At 37.5% G+C, this 22,404-nt stretch overlaps 1 protein-coding gene and 1 pseudogene across 4 annotated transcripts in view; one reads left to right on the plus strand and one right to left on the minus strand.

The window, feature by feature from the left end:
• Nucleotides 1-22,404, plus strand: part of UGGT1 (UDP-glucose glycoprotein glucosyltransferase 1) — a 105,643-nt gene that overhangs the window by 37,028 nt on the left and 46,211 nt on the right. For all 4 annotated transcript variants that reach the window (XM_057744759.1, XM_057744757.1, XM_057744758.1 and 1 more), the window contains 2 exons: nucleotides 1-132; nucleotides 11,774-11,938. In XM_057744759.1, the coding sequence (XP_057600742.1) occupies nucleotides 1-132; nucleotides 11,774-11,938 (297 nt within the window). The remainder of the gene's footprint in view (nucleotides 133-11,773; nucleotides 11,939-22,404) is intronic.
• LOC130858393 (ATP synthase subunit d, mitochondrial-like) lies at nucleotides 766-1,248 on the minus strand (annotated as a pseudogene).

The following is a 22,404-nucleotide window of genomic DNA, read 5'->3' on the forward strand; positions in this document are numbered from 1 at the left end:
ATATATAACAAAGTAAGGACTGGAGAAAAAGTGAAAGTGGAACATGTGGTCAGTGTCCTTCAGAAGAAATATCCGTATGTGGAAGTGAACAGCATTTTGGGGATTGACTCTGCTTATGATCAGAATCGGAAGGTAAACATTTCTCTGGCACTTCTCATTTGACTGCAACACTATACTTTTCTTATCTCCCCTTACCGTGGGGGTTACTGTTAATAAAGGTGGTGGTGATGAAATCTTTAGGTACTTAGCATTTAAAAATTTAGAAACCAGGTCACTTTTCTGTCTTTGCAAATATAGTTTATATTTCAATTTTGTGAAGATATCATTGATTTTTAACAGACCTATTAACTATTAAAATGAAAAATAATTTCTCTTTATAATATAATGGTAGTACTTGAGTGATACATGTTCTGGATAAAATCTATTGGAAGTATATAATGTATGTCTATCAGGGTATGATATGTGTGCCTAATGTGTGTCATGTATTTAACTGTTTAGGCTAAAGATGGAAACGCAGTAGGAAGTGTAGTAAACAGAATGGCACAGTCTCATAATAAGGGTATAGGGAAATATTTAAAAATCTTTATTTAAAGATAATAGTGAGACATTAAATACAGTGAAGGACCTTTATTGTAAGCAGGAACAAGGTGATCAGATTTTATTTTGTTTTGTTTTTGTTGTTTTTTTGTTTTTTTTCACTGTGTAATTATTTTTAATGTCCAGGGTTTATAATTCAAGGGCCAGAGCTTTCTCCCAGAGTCAAGTTTATAATTGCTCAATTGGCCTGTGAGGCCAGTAAGGATACTTCTTGTCTAATCTGGTTTCTGGGAAGATTTCATTCAAGTCCTCAGTGGTCCTCTGACCCAGTGGAACTACGTTCTTCATCTCCTCCAGCTCTTTTTCACATTCCTCAGTCCTGGCCTTCGGGAGAGACAAAAACTCAGCACAACTTTTTACAACTTCTTTTTCTTCAGCACCCACCTGGGCAATATATTTGTCCTCCGTCATAGGACCCTTCAGGGCATTAAACTTCTTCTCAGAGTCATCCACCAAGCCAGCCTTTGCCAGATTGGCCTTGTAGTAAGGCCAGTTGATAGCAGGTGGCTTCTCAGGCAGAGCAGACAGTCTGGAGGTGAGGGTCTCATTCCAGGATCTCAGGGAGCTGGCAGTGGCCTTCTGGTTTCAGGATATGATCTCCTCAAAAGCTACCCATTCAATGGCTTTTAGAGCAAGTTTCTGTCCAGCCATCTTGAGGTCCTTCACCAACCCTGACATTCCACAGTCCACAGCGCCAAGGAACGGCTAGGTGGTCAATTTATTGATAATAAATGTTAAGGCAAGGAATCAAAATACATTTCTGAAACATTTTAATTTAAAACAATAGAAGTGTATTTACCAACTCTTTTTGTTTTTTCGAATGAAGGACAAGGCCTTTGGTTCATCTCTTTGGAGATCTGAGCTATCGTTCCATTAGAAACCATACTGATAATGCATTGTTTATAATTTCTCTTTTATCTGAGTACAGAATCCTAGAGCTTATAATCTCCCTCTCAAGTCTTACCCACACCCAGTTCAGCACCACTTGTTTTTAGCCTTTCACTTTTTTGTTTTGCTAGTTATTCAGTTTGTTTTCGTTTCCTTCCTTCCTCCCTTCCTTGCTTCCTTCCTTTTATTTTAACTTAATATAATTTTATTGAGGTAACATTAATTTGTAACATTATATAAGTTTCATGATAACATTGTATTTCTTCTTCTGTATCCCCTGCAACTTGCTCACCACCAAAAATTTAGTTTCCGTCCACCACTGTACAGTTGATTCCCTTTACTCATTTCCCCACCCCCAGTATCCGCTACTTTATTATGTGTTTGTTTTTGTTTGGTTTGTTGATTTATTTTGTTTGTTTGTTTATTAGTTTTTTTATATTCCATGTATAAGTGAAATTCCATGGTGGTTGTCCTTCTCTGTCTGACTTCACTTCATAATACCCTCAAGGTCCATCTATGTTGTCACAGATGGCAAGATTTCATCTTCTTATAACTGAGTAGTGTTCTGTTGTGTGTATGTATTTGTGTGTGTTTATGTATATCTCACATCTTCTTTATCCATTCACCTGTTGATGGACACTTGGGTTGTTTCTGTATCTTGGCTATTGTAAACAATGCCATGATGAACATAGGGGTGGCATATATTTTGTTGTATTAGTGCTTTCATTTTCTTTGGATAAATAACCAGAAGTGAAATTAGTGGATCATATGGTAGTTCTATTCTTAATTTTTTTGAGGAATCTCCATACTGTTTTCCATAGTGGCTGTACCAATTTACATTCCAACAGTGCAAGAGAAGTCCCTTTTCTCTTCATACTTATTTGTTATTGTCTCTCTTTTTGATAATAGTCATTTTGGCAAGTGTGAGGTGATATCTCATTGTGGTTTTGATTTGCATATCCATGATGATTAGTGATGTTGAACATCTTTTCATGTGTCTGTTGGCCATCTGTATGTCTTCTTTGGAAAAATGTCTATTCAGGTCCTCTTCCCATTTTTTAATCAGGTTTGTTGTTGTTGTTGAGTTGTATGAGATCTATATATATTTTGTGTATTAACCTCTTATTGGATATATTATTTGCAAATATCTTCTCTTATTCGGTAGGTTGTCTTTTTGTTTTATTAATGGTTTTCTTTGCTGAGAAGAAGCTTTTTTCGTTTGATATAATTCCATTTGTTTAGTTTTTAATTTTGTTTTCCTTGCCTGAGGAAACATATCTAGAAAGATATTGCTAAGACTGATGTCAAAGAGGATACTGCCTTTTTTTTCTCAGAGTTTTATGGTTTCAGGTCTTACATTAAAGTTTTTAATTCATTTTGTATTAATTTTTGTGTATGGTGTGAAGTAGTGGCCTAGTTTCTTTTTTCTTTTTTTTTTTTTTTTTGCATGTGGCTGTCTGGTTTTCCCAGCACCATTTATTGAAGAGACTATCATTTCTCCTTTGTATGTTCTTTGTTCCTTTGTCATAAATTGTGCATATATGTTTGGTCGTATTTCTAGGCTCTCATTCTGTTTCATTGATCTGTGTATCTGTTTTCCTGCCAATACCATGCTGTTTAGATTAGTATGGCTTTGTAATATAGTTTGAAGTCAGGAAGTGTGATACTTCCAGCTTTGTTATTTTTCTCAGGATTGTTTTGGCTAATGAGTGTCTTTTCTGTTTCTTTATAAATTTCAGAATTTTTGTCCTATATCTGTGAAAAATGTCCTTGGGATTTTGATAGGGATTTCATTGAATCTGTAATGTAAATTGCCTTAGGTAATATGGACATTTTATTTTATTTTATTTTTTAATTTATTTTTGGCCACACCACACAAGATGTGGGATCTTAGTTTCCAGGCCAGGGAGCAAACCCAGGCCCACAGCAGTGAAAGTGCAGAGTCCTAACCGCTGGACTAACAGGGAAGTCCCTTAATATGGACGTTTATCAATGTTAAGTTTTCCAGTCCATGAGCATGAAATATCTTTCCATTTATTTGTCTTCAGTTTCTTTCAACAGTCTTACAAGTTTCAGTGTACATGTCTTTTACCTCCCTGATTAAATTTATTCCTAGGTATTTTATTCTTTTTGTTGTGATTATAAATGGGATTGTTTTCTTCATTTCTTTCTGCCTAGCATATAAAAATGCAACAGATTTTTGTATTTTGATTTTGTATCTTGCAATTTTCTGTATTTATTATTTCTAACAATTTTTGGTGAAGTCTTTAAGGTTTTCTGCACATAAAATCATGTCATCTGCAAATAGTAACAGTTTTACTTCTTCTTTCCAATTTGGATGTGTTTTATTTCTTTTTCTTACCTCATTGCTCTGGCTAGGACTTTTAATACTATATTGAATATGACTGGTAAGATTGGGCATCCTTGTCTTGTTCCTGATCTTAGAGTGATAGCTTTCAATTTTTCACCATTGAGTATGATGCTAGCTATGAATGTGTCATTTGTGGCCTTTATTATGTTGAGGTATGTCCCTTATATACCCACTTTACTGAGAGTTTATATCATAAATGGGTTGAATCTTCTGAAATGCTTTTTCTGCATCTATTGAGATGATCATGTGGTTTTTATCCTTCATTTTGTTAATATGGTATGTCACATTGATTGATGTGGGGATGTTGAATTATACTTGCATCCCTAGAATATATTCCTCTTTATCATGGTATATGATCCTTTTAATGTATTGGTGAATTCAGTTTGTTAACATTTTGTTGGGGATTTTTGCATCTGTGTTCATCAGAGATATTGGCCTGTAATTTCCTTTTTTTGTGTCGTCTTTGTCTCGTTTTGTTATTAGGGTAACTCTGGCCTCATAAAATATGTTGGGGAGCGTTCTGTCTTCAGTTTTTTGGAAGATTTTGAGAGGAACTGGTGTTAATTTCTCTTTAAATGTTTTGTAGAACTCACTAAGGAAACCATGTGGTCCTGGGCTTTTCTTTTTTTGTGAGGATATTCATTACTGATTCAGATTCCGTACTCATTATTGGCCTGTCCAGATTTTCTGTTTCTTTATGATTCAGTCTTGGTAGGTTTTATGTTTCTAGGAATTTATCCATTTCTTCTAGGTTATCCAAATGGTTGGTATAAAATTGTTTATAGTAGTCTCTTATAATTCTTTGTATTTCTGTTGTATCAGTTATAATGCTTCTTCTCTCATTTCTCATTTTGAGTTTTTTTCTCTTTTTTTCCTTAGTCTAGCTAAAGGTTTGTCAATTTTATCTTTTGAAAAAAACAGCTCAACCAGTTCTTAATTTCATTGATTGTTTCTGGTTTTTTGTTTTTTGGATCTCTAGTTCTTTTATTTTTGCTTTGATTTTTATTTCCTTCCTTCTACTGTACTTTCGGCTTAGTTTTTTTTTCTAGTGCCTGAAGTTGTAATGTTAGATTGTTTAAAATTTGAAACGTTTCTTTATTCTTTTTTTTGATTGGAGAATAGTTGATGTACAGTATTGTATAAGTTACAGGTGTATGATGTAGTGATTCACAATTTTTAGAGGTTATACTCCATTTATAGTTATAAAATATTGACTGTATTCCCTGTGTTATATATATATAATAGATCCTTGTAGCTTATTTTATACATAATATACATAATATTCATAACTGATTCAAACTTCTTACTTGTTATTGTCCAGATTTTCTATTTCTTCATTATTCAGTCTTGGTAGGTTTTATGTTTCTAGGAATTTATCCATGTCTTCTGGGTTATCCTAGAAGATATGTATTATGTATATATAACATGCGTCTTAATCCCCTACCTGTATTTTGCCCCTCCTCGCTTCACTCTCCCCACTGGTAGCCACTAAATTGTTCTTTGTCTGAGTCTGTTTTTTGTTGTTGTTATCGTTGTTGTTATATTCACTACTTTGCTGTATTTTTTAGATTCCACATATAAGTGATGTCATACAGTATTAGTCTTCTGCTGTCTGACTTATTTCACTTAGCATAATACCCTCCAGGTACATCCATGTTGTTGCAAATGGCAAAAGTTCATTCTTTTTATGGCCGAGTAGTATTCCATTGTGTATGTATACTACATCTTCTTTTTCCATTCATCTTTTGATGGACACTTAGGTTGCTTCCATATCTTTAATTCCCCTATTAACATTGTAGTGTTGTCTCTTTCTCCCTAAGATCTGTTAGTATTCATTTCATACATTTAGGTACTCTGATGTTGGGTGCACATATATTTACAATTGTTAAATCTTTTCAGTGAATTGACCCCTATTATCATTTGATAATGACCTTTTTTTCTCTTGTTACAGTTGTTGGCTTAAACTCTGTTTTGTCTGATATAAATATAGCTATCCTGCTCTCTTCTGGTTTCCACTTGCATAGCGTATCTTTGTCCATCCCTTCACTTTGAGTCTGTTTGTGTCCTTAGAGCTGCAAGGAATTGTAGGCTTATATTGTTGGGTCTTATTTTTTAATCCATCCAGCCATTGTATGCCTTTTAATTGGAGAATTTAATACAGTAACATTTAGAGTAATTATTGATAAGTAAGGGACTTACTAATGCCATTTTATTAGTTATTTGAGGCTGATTGATATAACAGTCTGTTTTATGTTGGTGACTTGATTTTGATTACATGTAAAAACTACCCTTTTATTCCCTCCCCCGTTGTGTTTTGAACATCACAGTTTAACTCTATATTGTGTATTCAATAACAAATCATAGCTATAGTTACTTTTAATACTCGTCTTTTTTTTTTCCTTTTTGCTTTTCATGAGCATATTCTTTGTATTTAAACATGGCAATGGCAAGATGGAGTTTTCTGCGTGAACAGCATCATCTTTAGAGGGGAGTTCAGGCAGCTGTCATCCATCCCACATTCCCTTTGATCAGGGAGGGCATTGCTACCAAATTCATGCTTGAGGGCCCTCTCATGCTTCATCTGAATACTCTTTTAACCTTTGTAGAGTTAAGTGGTTAATACACCATCATATTACAGTGTTAGGGTATTCTGAATTTGACTATATACTTACCTTTACTCATGTGTTGTATGTTTTCATGTTACCAATAAGCATCCTTTCATTTCAGCATGAAGGACTCCTTTCAGTGTTTCTTATAAGGCAGGTTTAGTGGTGATGAACTCTCTTAGCTTTTGTTTGTCTGGGAATGTCTTTATTTCTCCTCCATTTCTAAGGGATAACTTTGCCAGGTAGAGTATTCTTGGTTGGCAGTTTTTTCTTTTAGCAGTTTGAATGTGTCATCCCACCCACTCCCTGCCTGCAAAGTTTTTACTGAGAAGTCCACTGTTAGCCTTCCATGGTAAGTCACAAGCTTCTTTTTCTCTTGCGGCTTTTAAGAGTGTCTACTTTGGATTTTTGATAGTTTTATTATAATGTGTCTTGGAGAGGTTCTTTTTGGGTCGATTTTGTTTGGTGACCTGTGATCTTTAGGAACTTGGATATCCAAATCTCTCTCCAGATTCGGAAAGTTCTTAGCCATTATTTCTTTAAATAAGCTTTCTGCCCCCTTCTCCATCTTATCTCCTCTGAAACTCCAATAATTTGAAAATTACCCATATACCATTTCTTTAATTCTTTTTTCTTGTTGTCCTCTGACTGGGTAATTGCAGAGTTCCTGTCTTCTAACTTGGAGGTTTTTGTTTTGGTTGATCTCACTCTGATGTTAAGGCTGTGTCCTCTTTTATTTGATTCATTATATTCCTCAGCTCCAGAGTTCCTGTTTGGTTCTTTTTTATGCTCTCCCTCTTTGTTGAAATTCTGATTTTTTTTGTGCATTGTTTTCTTGGTTCTGTTGAATTGTCTTTCTGTGTCTTCCTGTAGCTCACTGAGTTTCCCTTAAGCAGCTATTTTGATTTCTTTGTTGGGTAAATTGCAGATCTCCGTGTCTTCGGGATTGGTTAGTGGAAGATTATTATGATCCTTAGGTGGTGGTATGCTTTCTTGATTTTTCATGTTCCTACAATTTTATGTTGCTACCAGAAGTGACTGGTAGCAGTCACTCTACCAGTCTTTACTGTCCATTCCAGCCTTCTGAGAATTCTGAGGCTTTCTCAGAATGTCTGTGGGTATACCTGCTCCATACTTCTGTTCCCTCTCGTGCAGGATTCTGAAGATTGTTTACCTCCCTTTGATTCTGCAGTGCCCCAGGCTGGGTGCTGACAGGCCATCTCCTTTTTGTTTTTTCCAAAGTGGCACTAAAGCACAAGGGTTTTTTTTTTTTAGATTTTTAAAAAAAATTTTTTTATTATTTATTTTATTTATTTTTGGCTGCATTGGGTCTTTGTGGCGGCGCCTGGGCTTTCTCTAGTTGTGGAGAGCAGGTGTTACTCTTTGTTGCCGTGTGAGGGCTTCTCATTGCAGTGGCTTCTCTTGGTGCGGAGCACAGGCTGTAGGCGCGCGGGCTTCAGTAGTTGTGGCATGCGGACTCTAGAGTGCAGGTTCAGTAGTTGTGGCTCCTGGGCTCTAGAGCGCAGGCTCAGTAGTTGTGGCGCATGGGCTTAGCTGCTCCATGGCATGTGGGATCTTCCCGGTCCAGGGCTCAAACCCGTGTCCCCTGCAATGGCAGGCGGATTCTTAACCACTGCGCCACCAGGGAAGCCCTAAAGCTCAAGTTTTTTGTCTCTTTCTGGCCTGTGGATGGGGACTGCCTTTCTGTATGTCCTTGCTGGCCATGTGGCAAAGCTCACTCTTGCTGCCGTTGTCAGGGTTGTGCACTGGGAGCCAGCCACAGGGTGTGGGTGTGTGTGACTAAAGGTGTGCAGAGCACTGCGGGGCATCTGTGGATGAGGTGTCCTAGGTGGCTCATAAGGGGGCTTCTTGATGCAGTAAGTAGGATCCTCCTTCTTAAGTGCCCTCTGCGAGCACTATCTGCTGCCCTCCCAGCCTCTTCCCACCTGGTGATGCCACTCACAGTTCAGTATTCTGGATGGGGCGGGAGAGAAATGAGCCTCTTTGGCAGCATCCCACATAGCTGGGGAAGTTGAGTGCTCAACCTCTTGCTCTCACTTTCCCTGTAGGAGAAATCATAGGCTCAGAAGATCTCTTGTGGCCCAAGCTGTGCTGCCTTGGGAGAGGGGCAATGCAAGTGAAGTCAGACCTTCTGTTACCCTCTCCAGTGTGTCCAAACTCGTATTTTTTTTGCTCCAGTGGTGTCCTGGCACTTCTCTGCTGGAAACCTAGACTTGCACAAAGGCTGTCTTGTCTGTGGGTGATTGCTTGAGACAATTTTTCTCAGGGATTCCCTGGAGCCAGCTCATGGGCCAGTGCAGAGCCCACAGCCAGGGTCAAAGCCCGTCTGCCTGTTACCTGCTGCACGGGTGGGCAGCACTTCTCCTGGGCCACTTGGTGTGTGATGCTGGATTCCAGAGCTCCCACAGAGACCCTTTTGTCTGTGGGTGGATGCCAGATTGTTGTTTCTCTGTGGGGTGACTCTAATGAGGGACGTCTTATTCAGCCATGATACTGATATCACTTCTGCGTCAGTGTTAAATCCCCTTGGTTTAATAAGAAATATCAAGACAGGTTTGCAGTTGAAGCTAGTCATGAGAGCTGCTCAGTTTAGATTGAGCATGTTTCCATTGTTGTTTTCCAACCTTCTGTTCAGTCACCTACCTTTTATGTTTTTTTTTAATAAAATAATAGTGATATGGGCACCTGGTGATTTTTCACATTCTCACAAACAGCATGAGTAGTGCTCTGTAGAAAAAGAAAAGGTGAAATAAAAGGAAAGAAAGGCTACTTTGGGAATATTTGAGGAAATTAATGGAATTTTCTCATATTTCCCAATTGGAAAATGTTTAACTCTGGTTTTCCATTATCCTATTGAAGAAAAAGTACATGTTGCCTTTTTTATTATGGATGATTACTGTATCAAAAGGATTTGCTTGACAAACATAATACAGTCGACAAATTGGGGAAAAGAGTATTTTTACATGTTGTCTTTTATGCACTGAAATCTTGATTTTGCTGAAGACTCAAGTGGGGAAAAGGATATTTTTACATATTGTCTTTTATGCATTGAAATCTTGATTTTGCTAGCTCCTCAGTAGTTTCCCAGATTTGGCCACTTTCCTCATCTGTACTGGTTAGAGGCCCTTCCCATACAAACAGGTTGTAAATTCCTAGCTATTTAAGTAGGAATATACTCTCAAGAGAAGGATGTTGTGAGATATCCAGAGGTCCTAAGAAGCTAATGATCAGTAAGATTTTTTAAGTTACAGGAGCTGTACCCTGGGCTGTACCCAGGGCTTTATAAAAAAGCCCAAGAAAAATAGATTTTTTTTGAAAAGGAGGAATGAGTGCGTTTTTTTAAAAGGAGGAATGAATGCGGTTAGCAGATGTTATTACCCTTACAAATATCTGTGCCTTTTGTTATAATTCTGAAGCTATGTTATCTTCAATGCCTGATATTTGAAAAAAGTAATTATTTCTAAAACTAGGTAGTATAATTAAAGTAGATCTTTTGAACTGAAGAGAATATAGTCTGATAAGTGTATATTTATATCTTTCAAAGCCAAAGTAAGAAAAGTCCTAACTTATTCATGCAGACATTTTACATTTGGCATATTAACTCTGAGTCTTTATTAATCTCAGTTATCATTTATGAATGGCTCATTTGTGACTTTGCCTGTAGTCACTGTTTCAAAATTATGTATGATTAACATTTTTAGTGATCAGTTGGTAGAAATTTTCACATGTAATTTTTAAGCGTGATTCTTTGATACTTGGCCTGCATTCTGTTATTTAGTATAATAATCTATTTGCAGGTTGTGAAATGGAAGGTTTACAGTCAAAACATCTCCCTCCCACTCTTGACTTTTACTCAGTTGCCACTTTCAGAGAAAACCAGTGTTACTTCTTATTGTCACTGAGAGTTATATAATGTGGGTTTTGTTTTGTTTCCTTGGGGTATTGATTTTCAGAGCTCAAAGTATATTAAAATTGAGTTTTTATGAACTTCTTTGAAATAGGTGAGATGTCAAAGAACAGAATTAATGTAACAGTTTTGGGAGTGTACATTTTAAAAGTTTTAACAATGATACAGAGAAATGGCAGAAATCAACCTAGAAGGCCTTTCTCACTTTGCCATGTTATAATCCATCAGTTAAGTCTGTACTGTCAGTTATCACTGTGGCTAGATCTGAAACTAAGCTGATGACTGGTACTAGTTACTGAATTGAAGTACTTTTCTATTTGTGCTGTCTAAAAGGGTTATATGTTTTATAATTCTGCTGTTTTCAGAAAATATCGATTACAAGATGTTTAACAAGAATACTTTAAAGACCTTTTTTTTTTTTTTTTAAATTATTTTTTTGGGGGTACACCAGGTTCAATCATCTGTTTTTATACACATATCCCTGTATTCATAAAGACCTTTTTAATATCTTGGGTAGTAATAGTTTTTACTCTGAAAACTTAGTCTTAGGTCTGTGGTTGATATCTGAAGGAATGTACCTATGTTGATTGTGGGAAAAGTCTCAGATGTATTTGTTTGCCTGGTATTTCCCTGCCAAGGAACCTCTTTTGTCCTGGAGAATGAAAAAGATTGAGCTTAGTACATTATAGAGGGATTTTTGAACACTGTTTTCCCACCAACATTGTTTTGTTTTTTGTAGGTGTAATTTCTTTTTTAGTGATATGGACCCTTTTAAATTTAGAATTGGGTGTGAATATTTCATCTCAGGTTATCTGCCCAGGAGCACTAATAATATACGACCATCTGTAGCTGTGCTGCCCGTCATGGTAGCCTCTGGCCACATGAGCTTTTAAAATGGAAATTAATTAATTTCTTGTGCTCAGTAGCTACATGTAGTTACTGGCTACCGCATTGGAGTGAAGATAGAATATCTCCATCACTGCAGAAAGGTCTGTTGTGTGATCTGGGCTGTAGTGTCCGTAATTCATGTCTGGTAGCCTGGGCTGCTTAAAATGACCCTCATCCCCACCTTCAGCCACCTGCTGATTTACAAGGTTTTTTGGTCTTATTAAAACTCAGTAATTTAAACTCAAATATATCTAGTAGGATATTAACTGTGATATTGTTCTTTATATATATATACATATTTTTTAAAATTAATTTTTATTGGAGTATAGTTGATTTGCAATGTTGTGTTCTTTATATATTTTTTCAAGAATTTTTCTTTAGTTATTTCTTGGTTTCCATATTTCTTGTTAGAATTCGTATGTGTGAAAAATACACTTGGTTCCTTTTGTCTCATGAAGGACAAAAATGTGCAATTTGTGGTCCCATGTGTTTTAGGAGGCAAGAGGCTATTATGAGCAGACTGGAGTTGGTCCACTGCCTGTCGTCCTGTTCAATGGAATGCCCTTTGAAAAGGATCAGCTGGACCCTGATGAGTTGGAAACCATCACAATGCACAAAATCCTGGAGACCACAACCTTCTTCCAAAGAGCAGTATACTTGGTAAGTAGTGTTTCAAGGCTGATTTTGAAAGAGAATGGTTTGCTTACATTTTTGTAGTCTCTGTAGTAGGCAACAGAATTCTTTACATATCACTGTTTTCTATACATGATTCATAGTTGATTTGCAGACTCCTAGCAGGTTTTCCTGTAGTGAAAATATCCATGAGACTTTCTGTACATTGTTTTTTTTTTTTTTTTTTAATTTATTTTTTTGGCTTCGTTGGGTCTTTGTTGCTATGCATGGACTTTCTCTAGTTGAGACAAGTGGGGGCAAATCTTCATTGTGGTGTGCAGGCTTCTCATTGAGGTGGCTTCTCTTGTTGCAGAGCATGGGCTCTAGGTGCATAGACTTCAGTAGTTGCAGTATGTGGGCTCAGTAGTTGTGGCATGCGGGCTTTGTTGCTCCACAGCATGTGGAATCTTCCTGGACCAGGGATTGAACCCATATCCCCTGCATTGGCAGGTGGAGTCTTAACCACTGTGCCACCAGGGAAGTCCCCTGTACATTGTTTTTGAAATATCTGCTTTCACAGGCTTCAAGATTAAATTTTATTTTAAAAATTCTTAAGAATTTAGCCATTCTCAGAGACATTTTTTTCTACTTGTAAGGAATTTTGACTCATAAAAGTTAAAATATTTTATTTATATGTATAAAAATATATAGTTACATGCCATAATACTCAGCCTTTTAAGGTGGACTATGCAGTGGATTTTAATATTTACACAGAATTATGCAGCTACCACCACTAATTTCAGAGCATTATCCTCACCCCTAAAATAAACCTGACACCCAGTAGCAATCCCTGCCCATTTTCTGCTACCCTACCCCCTGGCAACCATCAGTATGTTTTCAGTCTGCATGGATTTGCCTGTTTTGGACATTTTATGTAAAGGGATTCATATAGTATATGATCTTTTGTGACTGATTTCTTTTAGTTAGCGTAATGTTTTGGGGGTTTATCCTTGTTGGAGCATGTGTCGGTACTTCATTCCTTTTTATGGCCAAATAGTAGTTCCTCCAATGGATATACCACATTTTGTTTATTTATTCTTCAGTTGATGCATATTTGGGTTATTGCCACTTTTTGGCTACTGTGAACAATGCTGCTGCTCTGAGCAGCCGTGTAGAAGTTTTTATGTAGATGTATGTCTTGAGTATACACCCAGGCATGGAATTGCCTGCTCATGTAGTTACTCTATTTTTACCAGTAATTCTATTTTTAACATAATTGCCAGACTGTTTGTAAAGCAGCTGTACCTTTAAACGTTCCTACCAGCAATGTATACAGGTTCCATTTCTCTAAATTCTAGCCAGCACGTGGTATTGTCTGTCTCTTTGATTATAGCCTTGTGGGTGTGAGGTGGTATCTCTTTGTGGTTTTGCTTTGCATCACTCAAACATGAATGATATTGAGCATTGTTTCCTATGCTAATCGGCCATTTATTTTCTCTTTGGAGAAATGTCTATTCAGATTATTTGCCTGTGTTTAATTGGATTATTTGTTTTATTACTGTTGAGTTTTAAGAATTCTTTATATATTCTGAATATGAATTCCTTATTATTATATATGATTTTCAAATATTTTTTCTCATTTTCTGGTTTGTCTTTTTACTTTCTTGGTAGTGTCTTTTAAAGCACAAATGTTTTAAATTTTGATTAAGTTCAATTTACTTTTTGTTCTTGTTGCTTGTACTGTTTGTATCATATGTAAGAAACTCTTGCTTAATCCTAGGTCATGAAGAGTTCTGTGTTTTCTCTTAACATTTAGTTCTTTGATCCATCTTCAGTTAATTTTTTTTTTAAGAACTTTTATTGAGATACAGTTAACAGACAATAAACAGCATATATTTAGAGTGTACAATTTGGTATCCCAGTCTCCCAATTCATTCCCCCCCAGCCCTCCCCGCTTTCCCCACTTGGTGTCCATGTGTTTGTTCTCTACACCTGTGTCTCTATTTCTGCCTTGCGTTTCCCTTTTCATAGTTGTTAGCATTTGCCTTATGTATTGAGGTGCTCCTATATTGGGTGCATATATATTTATAATTGTTATCTCCTCTTCTTGGATTGATCCCTTGATCTTTATGTAATATCCTTTCTTGTCTCTTGTAACATTTTTTATTTTCAAGTCCATTTTATCTGATATGAGTATTGCTACTCCAGCTTTCTTTTGATTTTCATTTGCATGGAATATCTTTTTCCATCCCCTCACTTTCCATCTGTATGTGTCCCTAGATCTGAAGTGGATCTCTTGTAGACAGCATATATATGGGTCTTGTTTTTGTATCCATTCAGCCAGTCTGTGTCTTCTGGTTGGTGCATTTAGTCCATTTACATTCAAGGTAATTGCGGATATGTATGTTCCTATTACCATTTTATTGTTGTTTTTGTAGGTCCTTCTCTTATGTTTCCCGCTTAGAGAAGTTCCTTTAGCATTTGCTGTAGGGCTGCTTTGGTGGTGCTGAATTCTCTTAGCTGTTGCTTGTCTGTAAAGCTTTTGATTTCTCCATTGAATCTGAATGAGATCCTTGCTGGGTAGAGTATTCTTGGTTGTAGGTTCTTCCCTTTCATCACTTGAAATATATCATGCCACTCCCTTCTGGCTTGCAAAGTTTCTGCTGAGAAATCAGCTGTTAACCTTATGGGAGTTCCCGTGTATGTTATTTGTTGTTTTTCCCTTGTTGCTTTTAATAACATTTCTCTGTCTTTAATTTTTGTCAGCTTGACTACTATATGTCTTGGCATGTTTCTCCTTGGATTTATCCTGCCTGGGACTCTCTGCCCTTCATGGACTTGGGTAGCTGTTTCCTTTCCCATGTTAGGGAAGTTTTCAACTATAATCTCTTCCAAGATTTTCTCAGGTCCTTTCTCTCTCTCTTCTCCTTCTGGGACCCCTATAATGCGAATATTGGTGTGTTTAACATTGTCCCAGAGGTCTCTTAGGCTGTCTTCAGTTCTTTTCATTCTTTTTTCTTTATTCTTTTCTGCATCAGTGATGATCGCCATTCTGTCTTCCAGGTCACTTATTCGTCCTTCTGCCTCAGTTAATCTGCTATTGGTTCCTTCTAGTGTATATTTCATTTCCATTATTGTGTTGCATATCTCTGTTTGTTTGCTCTTTAATTCTTCTAGGTCTTTGGTAAACTTTTTGATCTTTGCATCCAGTCTTTTTTCAAAGTCCTGGATCATCTTCACTATCATTATTCTGAATTCTTTTTCTGAAAGGGTGCCTATCTCCTCTTCATTTAGTTGTTTTTCTGGGGCTTTATCCTGCCCCTTCATCTGGTACAAAGTCCTCTGCTTTTTCATTTTCTCTGTCTTTCTGTGGCTGTGGTTTTCAGTTCCACAAGACGGAATACTGCTGATACTGCTTGATTCTGCTGTCTGCCCTCTTGTGGAGGAAGCTATCTAGGAGCCTCCTGTGTGCTTCCTAATGGGAGGGACTGATGGTGGATAGGGCTGGGTGGGTGGAGTTCAGTAAAGCTTTAATCCGATTTGGTGGGCAGAGCTCAGTAAAACTTTAATCTGCTTGTCTGCTAATGGGTGGGGCTGTGTTCACACCTTGTTGGTTGTTTGGCCTGAGGCCACCTAGTGCTGGAGCCCACAGGCTCTTTGGTGGGGCTAATGGCGGACTCTGGGAGGGCTCATGCCAATGAGCACTTCCCAGAACCCCTGCTGCCAGTACCCCTGTCTCCTCTGTGAGCCACAGCTGCCCCCCCACCTCTGCAGGCAACCCTCCAACACCAGCAGGTAGGTCTGGTTCAGTCTCCTATGGGGTCACTGCTCCTTCCCCCTGGGTCCTGGTGAGCACATTTTTTTGTGTGCCCTCCAAGAGTGGAGTCTCTGTTTCCACCAGTCCTGTGGAAGTCCTGCAATCAAATCCCACTGGCTTTCAGGGTCTGATTCTCTGGGGATTCCTCCTCCCGTTGCTGGACTCCCAGGTTGGGAAGCCTGTTGTTGGGCTCAGAATCCTCACTTTAGCGGGTGGACTGCTGCAGTATAACTGTTCTCCAGTTTGTGAGTCACCCACCCAGCATTTATGGGATTTGATTTTAACGTGATTGCGCCCCTCCTACCGTCTCATTGCAGCTTCTCCTTTGTCTCTGGATGTGGGGTGTCTTTTTTGGTGAGTTCCAGTATCTTTCTGTCAATGATTGTTCAGCAGTTAGTTGTAATTCTGGTGCTCTTGCAAGAGGGAGTGAGTGCATGTCCTCCTACTCCGCCATCTTAATCCTATCGCCTTCAGTTAATTTTTGTATAGGGAGTGAGATAGGTGTCCACCTCTTTTTCTGTGTCCAGTTTGAGACTTGCAACTGGGTATCTTTTTGAATATTCAGTTGCCCTAGCAGCATTTATTGAAAAGAATAGTCTTTCCCCTTTAAATTTTCATGGTACCCTTGTCAAAAATAAATTGCCCGCTAATGTAGAGGTTTATTTTTGAACCATCTGTTGTTTTCCATTAACTTATATATCTTTTCCTATGGAAACACCTCACAGTCTTGATTATTGTCATAATCAAGTATGAGTTTTCCAACTTTGAATTGTGCTTTAAGAATGTTTGGCTCTTCTGTGAATATTAAATATGTAAACATATATGAATATGAAATATATAAATATACAATGAAGCAGTCATTATGAAAGCGAAGAATTAGAAATAATTTAAATATTCAATATGATGGAGCAAAATGTAGCCATTAGAAGGATGTTAACTAAGAATATCTAAAGGTATGTTTATCATATGTTGCCAAGTTCCAGCAAGTGGATTATTATAGTATGGCCAGGCTGATCCCTGTTACTGTATGTATGTGAATGTGTCTGGGTAGGTGTGTTCATATGTAAGTATGTCTGTGTGTATGTATGTGTGCGCGTGTGCATGTGTGTGTGTGCACACGCGTGTGTGTTATGCTGGAAATAAATACCTCAAATGAGCAGCTTTTTCATGAACAGCATGGCAAGATTACGGATGATTGTTTTTCTTTGGGCTCTTCTGTATTTATTATATTTTCATCAGTGAACATGTATTATATTGCTAATTTGATTAAAAAGTTTTTTAAAAAGCACAAGCCTATTTACCACCTGACAGATTAGAAACTGCTCAAGCACAGAGACAAGCAATTGATATAAAGTTTTAAGATTAAAATTAATATTTTAAAAAAATCAGATTTGAGTTCAAAGAGTGAGCTACAGACAAGATAATTACGTGCCCTTGTGGTTTCAAAACTCATTGTGTAATTTTAAATAAATATCACAAATTTCGACTCAATATTTGCTGAAATGAATGTTTTTAGAAAGGAACTCTTCCAATTCTAAATCTCGTTGATTTAAATGAACACCTTTGCTTTTCAGTCTGCTCTTTTCACCAGGCTCTTCTCTGCGATCAGACAGGCCCCATCTGCCATTTTGCTCCAGGCCAACCTACAGACAGTTGTCTATGAAATTTGTAAAATACCTAGTGAAATATGATTATCTAAAACCTTAATTAATCAGACATGTGAGGCTTTGTTTGTTAGGAGAAAGATCAAGGGAATAGAAAGTAAAATATCAGGGGCTTAAAACCAACAAAAAGCACCTAAAGCTCAGCTTTGCGTGTGTGCTTTGTGCGTGTTCCACTTTCAGACGCGTCTTAAAAATCCAAGCAAAAACAAGTCCAAAAAAGCAAATGATAGAAAATGAGCATAGCCCACAGTTTCTTCACTTTGATCCTGTAGATGTTACAGCCACCAGTTGTGATTCTGTACGTTACCATTCTTTAATGCATACACAGAACACATGCACACACACCTGTGTGTACACATACACTCGTGCATCTGGTAGTAAGGTGATGGCTGGGGCTGCTCCCTTCCTCATGGAAGTTTGTAACTGAAATATTAATATTTGAATTGTGTTGACAATTTTTAGTTTCTGGGGGTGGAGACATCATTTCTTCTTTGGAGCAGACTTATGTTTTTAGAAAAAGTCCCAGTCTGGGCTCTTTAGTTACACAAATGTAAAGGATTTAGCTAGAAAACTGAGAGAAAGTGTCAAGCTCACTATAAATAGGATATGGCCACGAAAGGAAACAAGGCTATTCTTTAGCCTGACTGTGCCCTTAATGCATTGGAGAAATGGAGAAATGATGTTTATCTAAATAAAAGTTTTGGTTGTTGGTGTTCCTTTAAAAAAAAAAAAAAGATTTGGCTCTTCTGTGTCCCTTTCAGTTCCATAAGACTCTTAAGATCAGCTTGGCAGTTTCTGCAAAAAAGGGGCCACTGGGATTTTGATAGGAATTGTGTTGAATCTGTCGATCAGTTTGGGGAATATTGACATCTTAACAATATTGAACCTTCGAACCCATGAACACAGGATGTATTTCCATTTGTTTAGGTCTTGTTACTTTCTTTTAATGATGTTTTATAGTTTTCAGTGAAGAAATCTTACACTTCTTTTGTTAAATTTATTCCTTAGTATTTTATGTTTTATTCTTTTTGATGCTGTTGTAAATGGAATTGTTTCCTTAATTTCATTTTTGGATAGTTCATTGATAGTGAATAGAAATGCACTTGATTTTTATATATCAATCTTATATGCTGTAATCATGTTGAACTTGTTTATTAGCACTAATAGTTTTTTTGTGGGTTCTTTTACATTTCCTATATAGAAAATATTGTCATCTTTCAGATGACAAGGGCATGTCTAGGTGTAGAACTCTTGAGTTTTTCCTACTTATAGTATTTTACATTTCTTTTTTGTTTGTTTGTTTGTTTTTTGCAGCAATCTACAGTATTTCCACTCCCTTAGTTTTCCACTTTTCAAGATGTCAAAATATGCGTCACTATAGAGATGTTTCAGGAGCCCAAACCAATGTATAGGCAAAGAAAATCTCAGTACGCTTAAGGATTCTCAGTAGCTTGAGAGGGAAATCAAGGTCTGGCACCCTTATGGGTAATGATTATTAAGACACAGCTAATGGAAAGACTCAAATGATTTGTCAGTTTTGATCAGTGTATCTAATTATTTTAAAAATTCCCATGGTTATTAAATCATAAAAAATAAAATAAAAAAATCTCTCTCTGTATATAGCCATCCATCTACCCACCTTCCAATAATAGGTAATTGCTGTTTTAAGTTTCCTCTAAATTCTTCCAAAGCATTTTTGTATCTGTATGCTAACAGTGAATATTTACTCCTTCCCAGCCTTTATTCAAAAGTGGTAGCAAATTACATAACTATTCTTTACCTTGGTTTTTTTTCACTTAACAAGATGCATGTTATGTCTTTCTAATTCAATGCATAGAGTATTCTCAGTTTTTTAAGATAGCTGTATAGTATTCCATCGCAGCATTGGGTCTCAATAAGAGTCAATTTTGCCCCACCTGGCAGCATATTTGGCAGTGTCTGGAGACAGTTTTGGTTATCATATTTGGTGGAGGGGAGGGGTGCTGCTGGCATCTAGTAAGCCGGAGTCAGGAATGCTACTAAACCTCTTACAATGTGCAGGTCAGTCCCCCTGCTTCCAAAGAAGCAGGACAGCTTCCCTTTCCAAAGAATTATCTAGTCCAAAATATCAGTAGTGCTGAGATTGAAAAACCGTATGCTATGTGGATATACCCTCATTACATTTCTTAGATATGTAAATTAATGTTTTCCATCAAATCTGGGAACTTTTTACCCTTTATTTCTTCTAACAGTCTTTTGGCCCCTCATGACTTCTGATACCACACAACTCTGAGTTAGGCCATAGTCCTAACAGATTCAGGACATAGTTCTCCACAAGATTGTCTTCACTTTAGACACCAGCCACAAGTTCGGAGATCCTCAGGCCACCCTTACTTATGATCAGCTGGCTACAAATGCAGGGGTTCCCTCAGTTTTGATAATTTGCTAGAATGGCTTACAAAACTCAGGACAGTGCTCTCTTTACAATTAGCATTATTATAGTAATAGAATATGTGTCAGAACCAGCCAAAGAGTGAGGTGCACACAGAAAACCTTGGGAAGGTTCCAGATGTAAAAATTCTGTGTCTTTTCCCCATGAAGTCAAGATATATTATCCTCCCAGCTCATTGATGTGTGATAACATGTGGGGTATTGCCAACCAGGGAAGTTCAGTCAAGTTTTGGTGTCCATAGTTTTTGTTGCGGCTTCATTGCATAGCACTATTGATTGAATCATTGGCCATGTGACTCACTCTCCAGCCCCCCTCCTGTTTCTGGAGGTCATGCTGCTTGAAACACCAATCCTCTAAACACATGGTTGATCTTACTGGCCTAGGCAGCCTGCATTCTGAGTCATCTTGTTAGCACAAACTACCTGAGGGCCCACCAGGAATCACCTCCTTAATATAAACTATCAGGTGTGGTCTGAGGGTCCATCCACAAATAATAGAGACATCACTCCTGTCACTCAGCATATGTCAGGATTAAGAGGTTACCCCCCCAGGAACCAGGGAGGTAGCCAGATTCTTTATTACACACTGTCCTTTCTTTCTCTCTCCCCCTTCTGGATGTATGCGTATATTGATACTGTCTGCTGTCCTACAAGTTTCTTTTTTTCTTTTCCTTAGACTGGATAATCTCAATTGGTGTGTCTTAAAGTTCACTGATTCCTTTTCTTTATTTATTATTTTTTATTTTACTTTTCTTAAGATTTATTTTATTATTTATTTATTATTTATTTATTTTTGGCTGCGTTAGGTCTTCATTGCTGTGCATGGGCTTTCTCTAGTTGTGGCGAGCGGGGGCTACTCTTTGTTGCATTGCATGGGCTTCTCGTTGCAGTGGCTTCTCTTGCTGTGGAGCACGGGCTATAGGCGCATGGGCTTCAGTAGTTGCGGTGCATGGGCTCTAGAGCACAGGCTCAGTAGTTGTGGTGCATGGGCTTAGTTGCTCATTGGCATGTGGGATCTTCTGAGAGCAGGTCTTGAACCCATGTCCCCTGCATTGACAGGCAGGTTCTTAACCACTGCACCACCAGGGAAGCCCTGATTCCTTTTACTGTCAGCTAAAATCTCCTTCTGAGTCCTTCTAGTGAATATTTCATTTCAGCTATTGTATTTTTTAACTCCAGTTTTTCTGTTTGGTTCTTTTCCATAATTTTTCTTTTTATTAATATTGTCTATTTGGTGAGACACGAGTCTCAAACTTGCCTTTAGTTTGCTAGACAGAATTTCCTTTAGTTCTTTGAATATATTTAAATAGCTGATTTTAAAACTTTGTGTATTAAGTCCAGTGCTTGGGCTGTCTCAGGAACACTATGTACTAACTGCTGCTTCTCCTGATTATGGGCCACACTCTTGTTTCTTTGCATGTCTTTAAAATATGTTGATAACTGGACATTTTAATTAATGTAATGTGACATCTTCATAAATCAGTCTTTTCCCTACCAAGGTTTGTTGTTGTTGCAGCTGTTGTTTGTTTAGTGAGTTTACTGTATTCTTTAAAGTCTGTATTCTTTGTCACGTGTGGCCTTTTAAGTCTCTGTTTGTTAGCTTATTGCTAGGCTAATGAATGAACAGAGATTTTCTTAAATGCGTGAATCCAAGGAAGTTTCCCAGTTTTTCTCAAGTGTGTCTGTATACGTGCTGGAGTATCTTTCAACACTCAGCCAGGCAGATTACAGCTCTTCAGTTCTTGCTTGCACAGAGTGAGTGTCAAGCTTAGAGCCAAGAGTTTAGGGCCTTCAAAGATTTTTCCTGGGCATGTACACACCCCTCACCACCACGTATGTGGCCTTTTAGATTCCAAGGAATATGAGAAGTTTTCAAAATCACTCATAGACATCTCATTCTCTAGCTTTTTCTTCTGCTCTTTTTGGCCAGCTTTATGTTAATCCAACTGCTGTCACCACTCAAACAACTGAGACATTAAACAGTTACCCCTGATTCTTTTCGATAAACACCTCCAGGAAAAAGGCACTTGGCACTGAGTAAGGTCTGTCTCAGCTCAAATAAAGAGAATGCCTGGGAATTTTCCTAGTCTACTGGTTTTCACCTTTATTGCAGGGCTGTTGGTTCTCAAGCATCCTGCCTAGCTGGGGAGAAGTAGATAGTAATAGGGCAAGTTAAAATGCCATAAAGGTAACTTTTCCTACTGGGATTCCACTATTCTACTTTCTGAATCTATGAGTTTGCCTATTCCGGGTATTTCATGTAAGTGTCATCGTACAGTATTTGTCACTTTTGTGTTTTGCTTGCTTTAAGGTTCATACACATTGCAGCATGTGTTAGAATTTCTTTCCTGTTAAAATTGAATGACATGGCTACCACATTTGGCTTATTCATTCATGTGTTGATGGACATTTGGGTTGTTTCCCCCTTTTGGCTATTGTGAATAATGGTGCTATATGAACATTGGTGTACAAATACCTGTTCAAGTCCTTGCTTTAAATTCTTTTTGATATATACATAGAAGTGGAATTGCTGGATCATATGGTAATTCCATGTTTAACATTTTGAGGAACCACCAAACTTTTCCGTAGCACATCCTCACCAG

This window comes from Hippopotamus amphibius, chromosome 8, assembly GCF_030028045.1.
Source record: "Hippopotamus amphibius kiboko isolate mHipAmp2 chromosome 8, mHipAmp2.hap2, whole genome shotgun sequence".
Taxonomy (NCBI): domain Eukaryota; kingdom Metazoa; phylum Chordata; class Mammalia; order Artiodactyla; family Hippopotamidae; genus Hippopotamus; species Hippopotamus amphibius.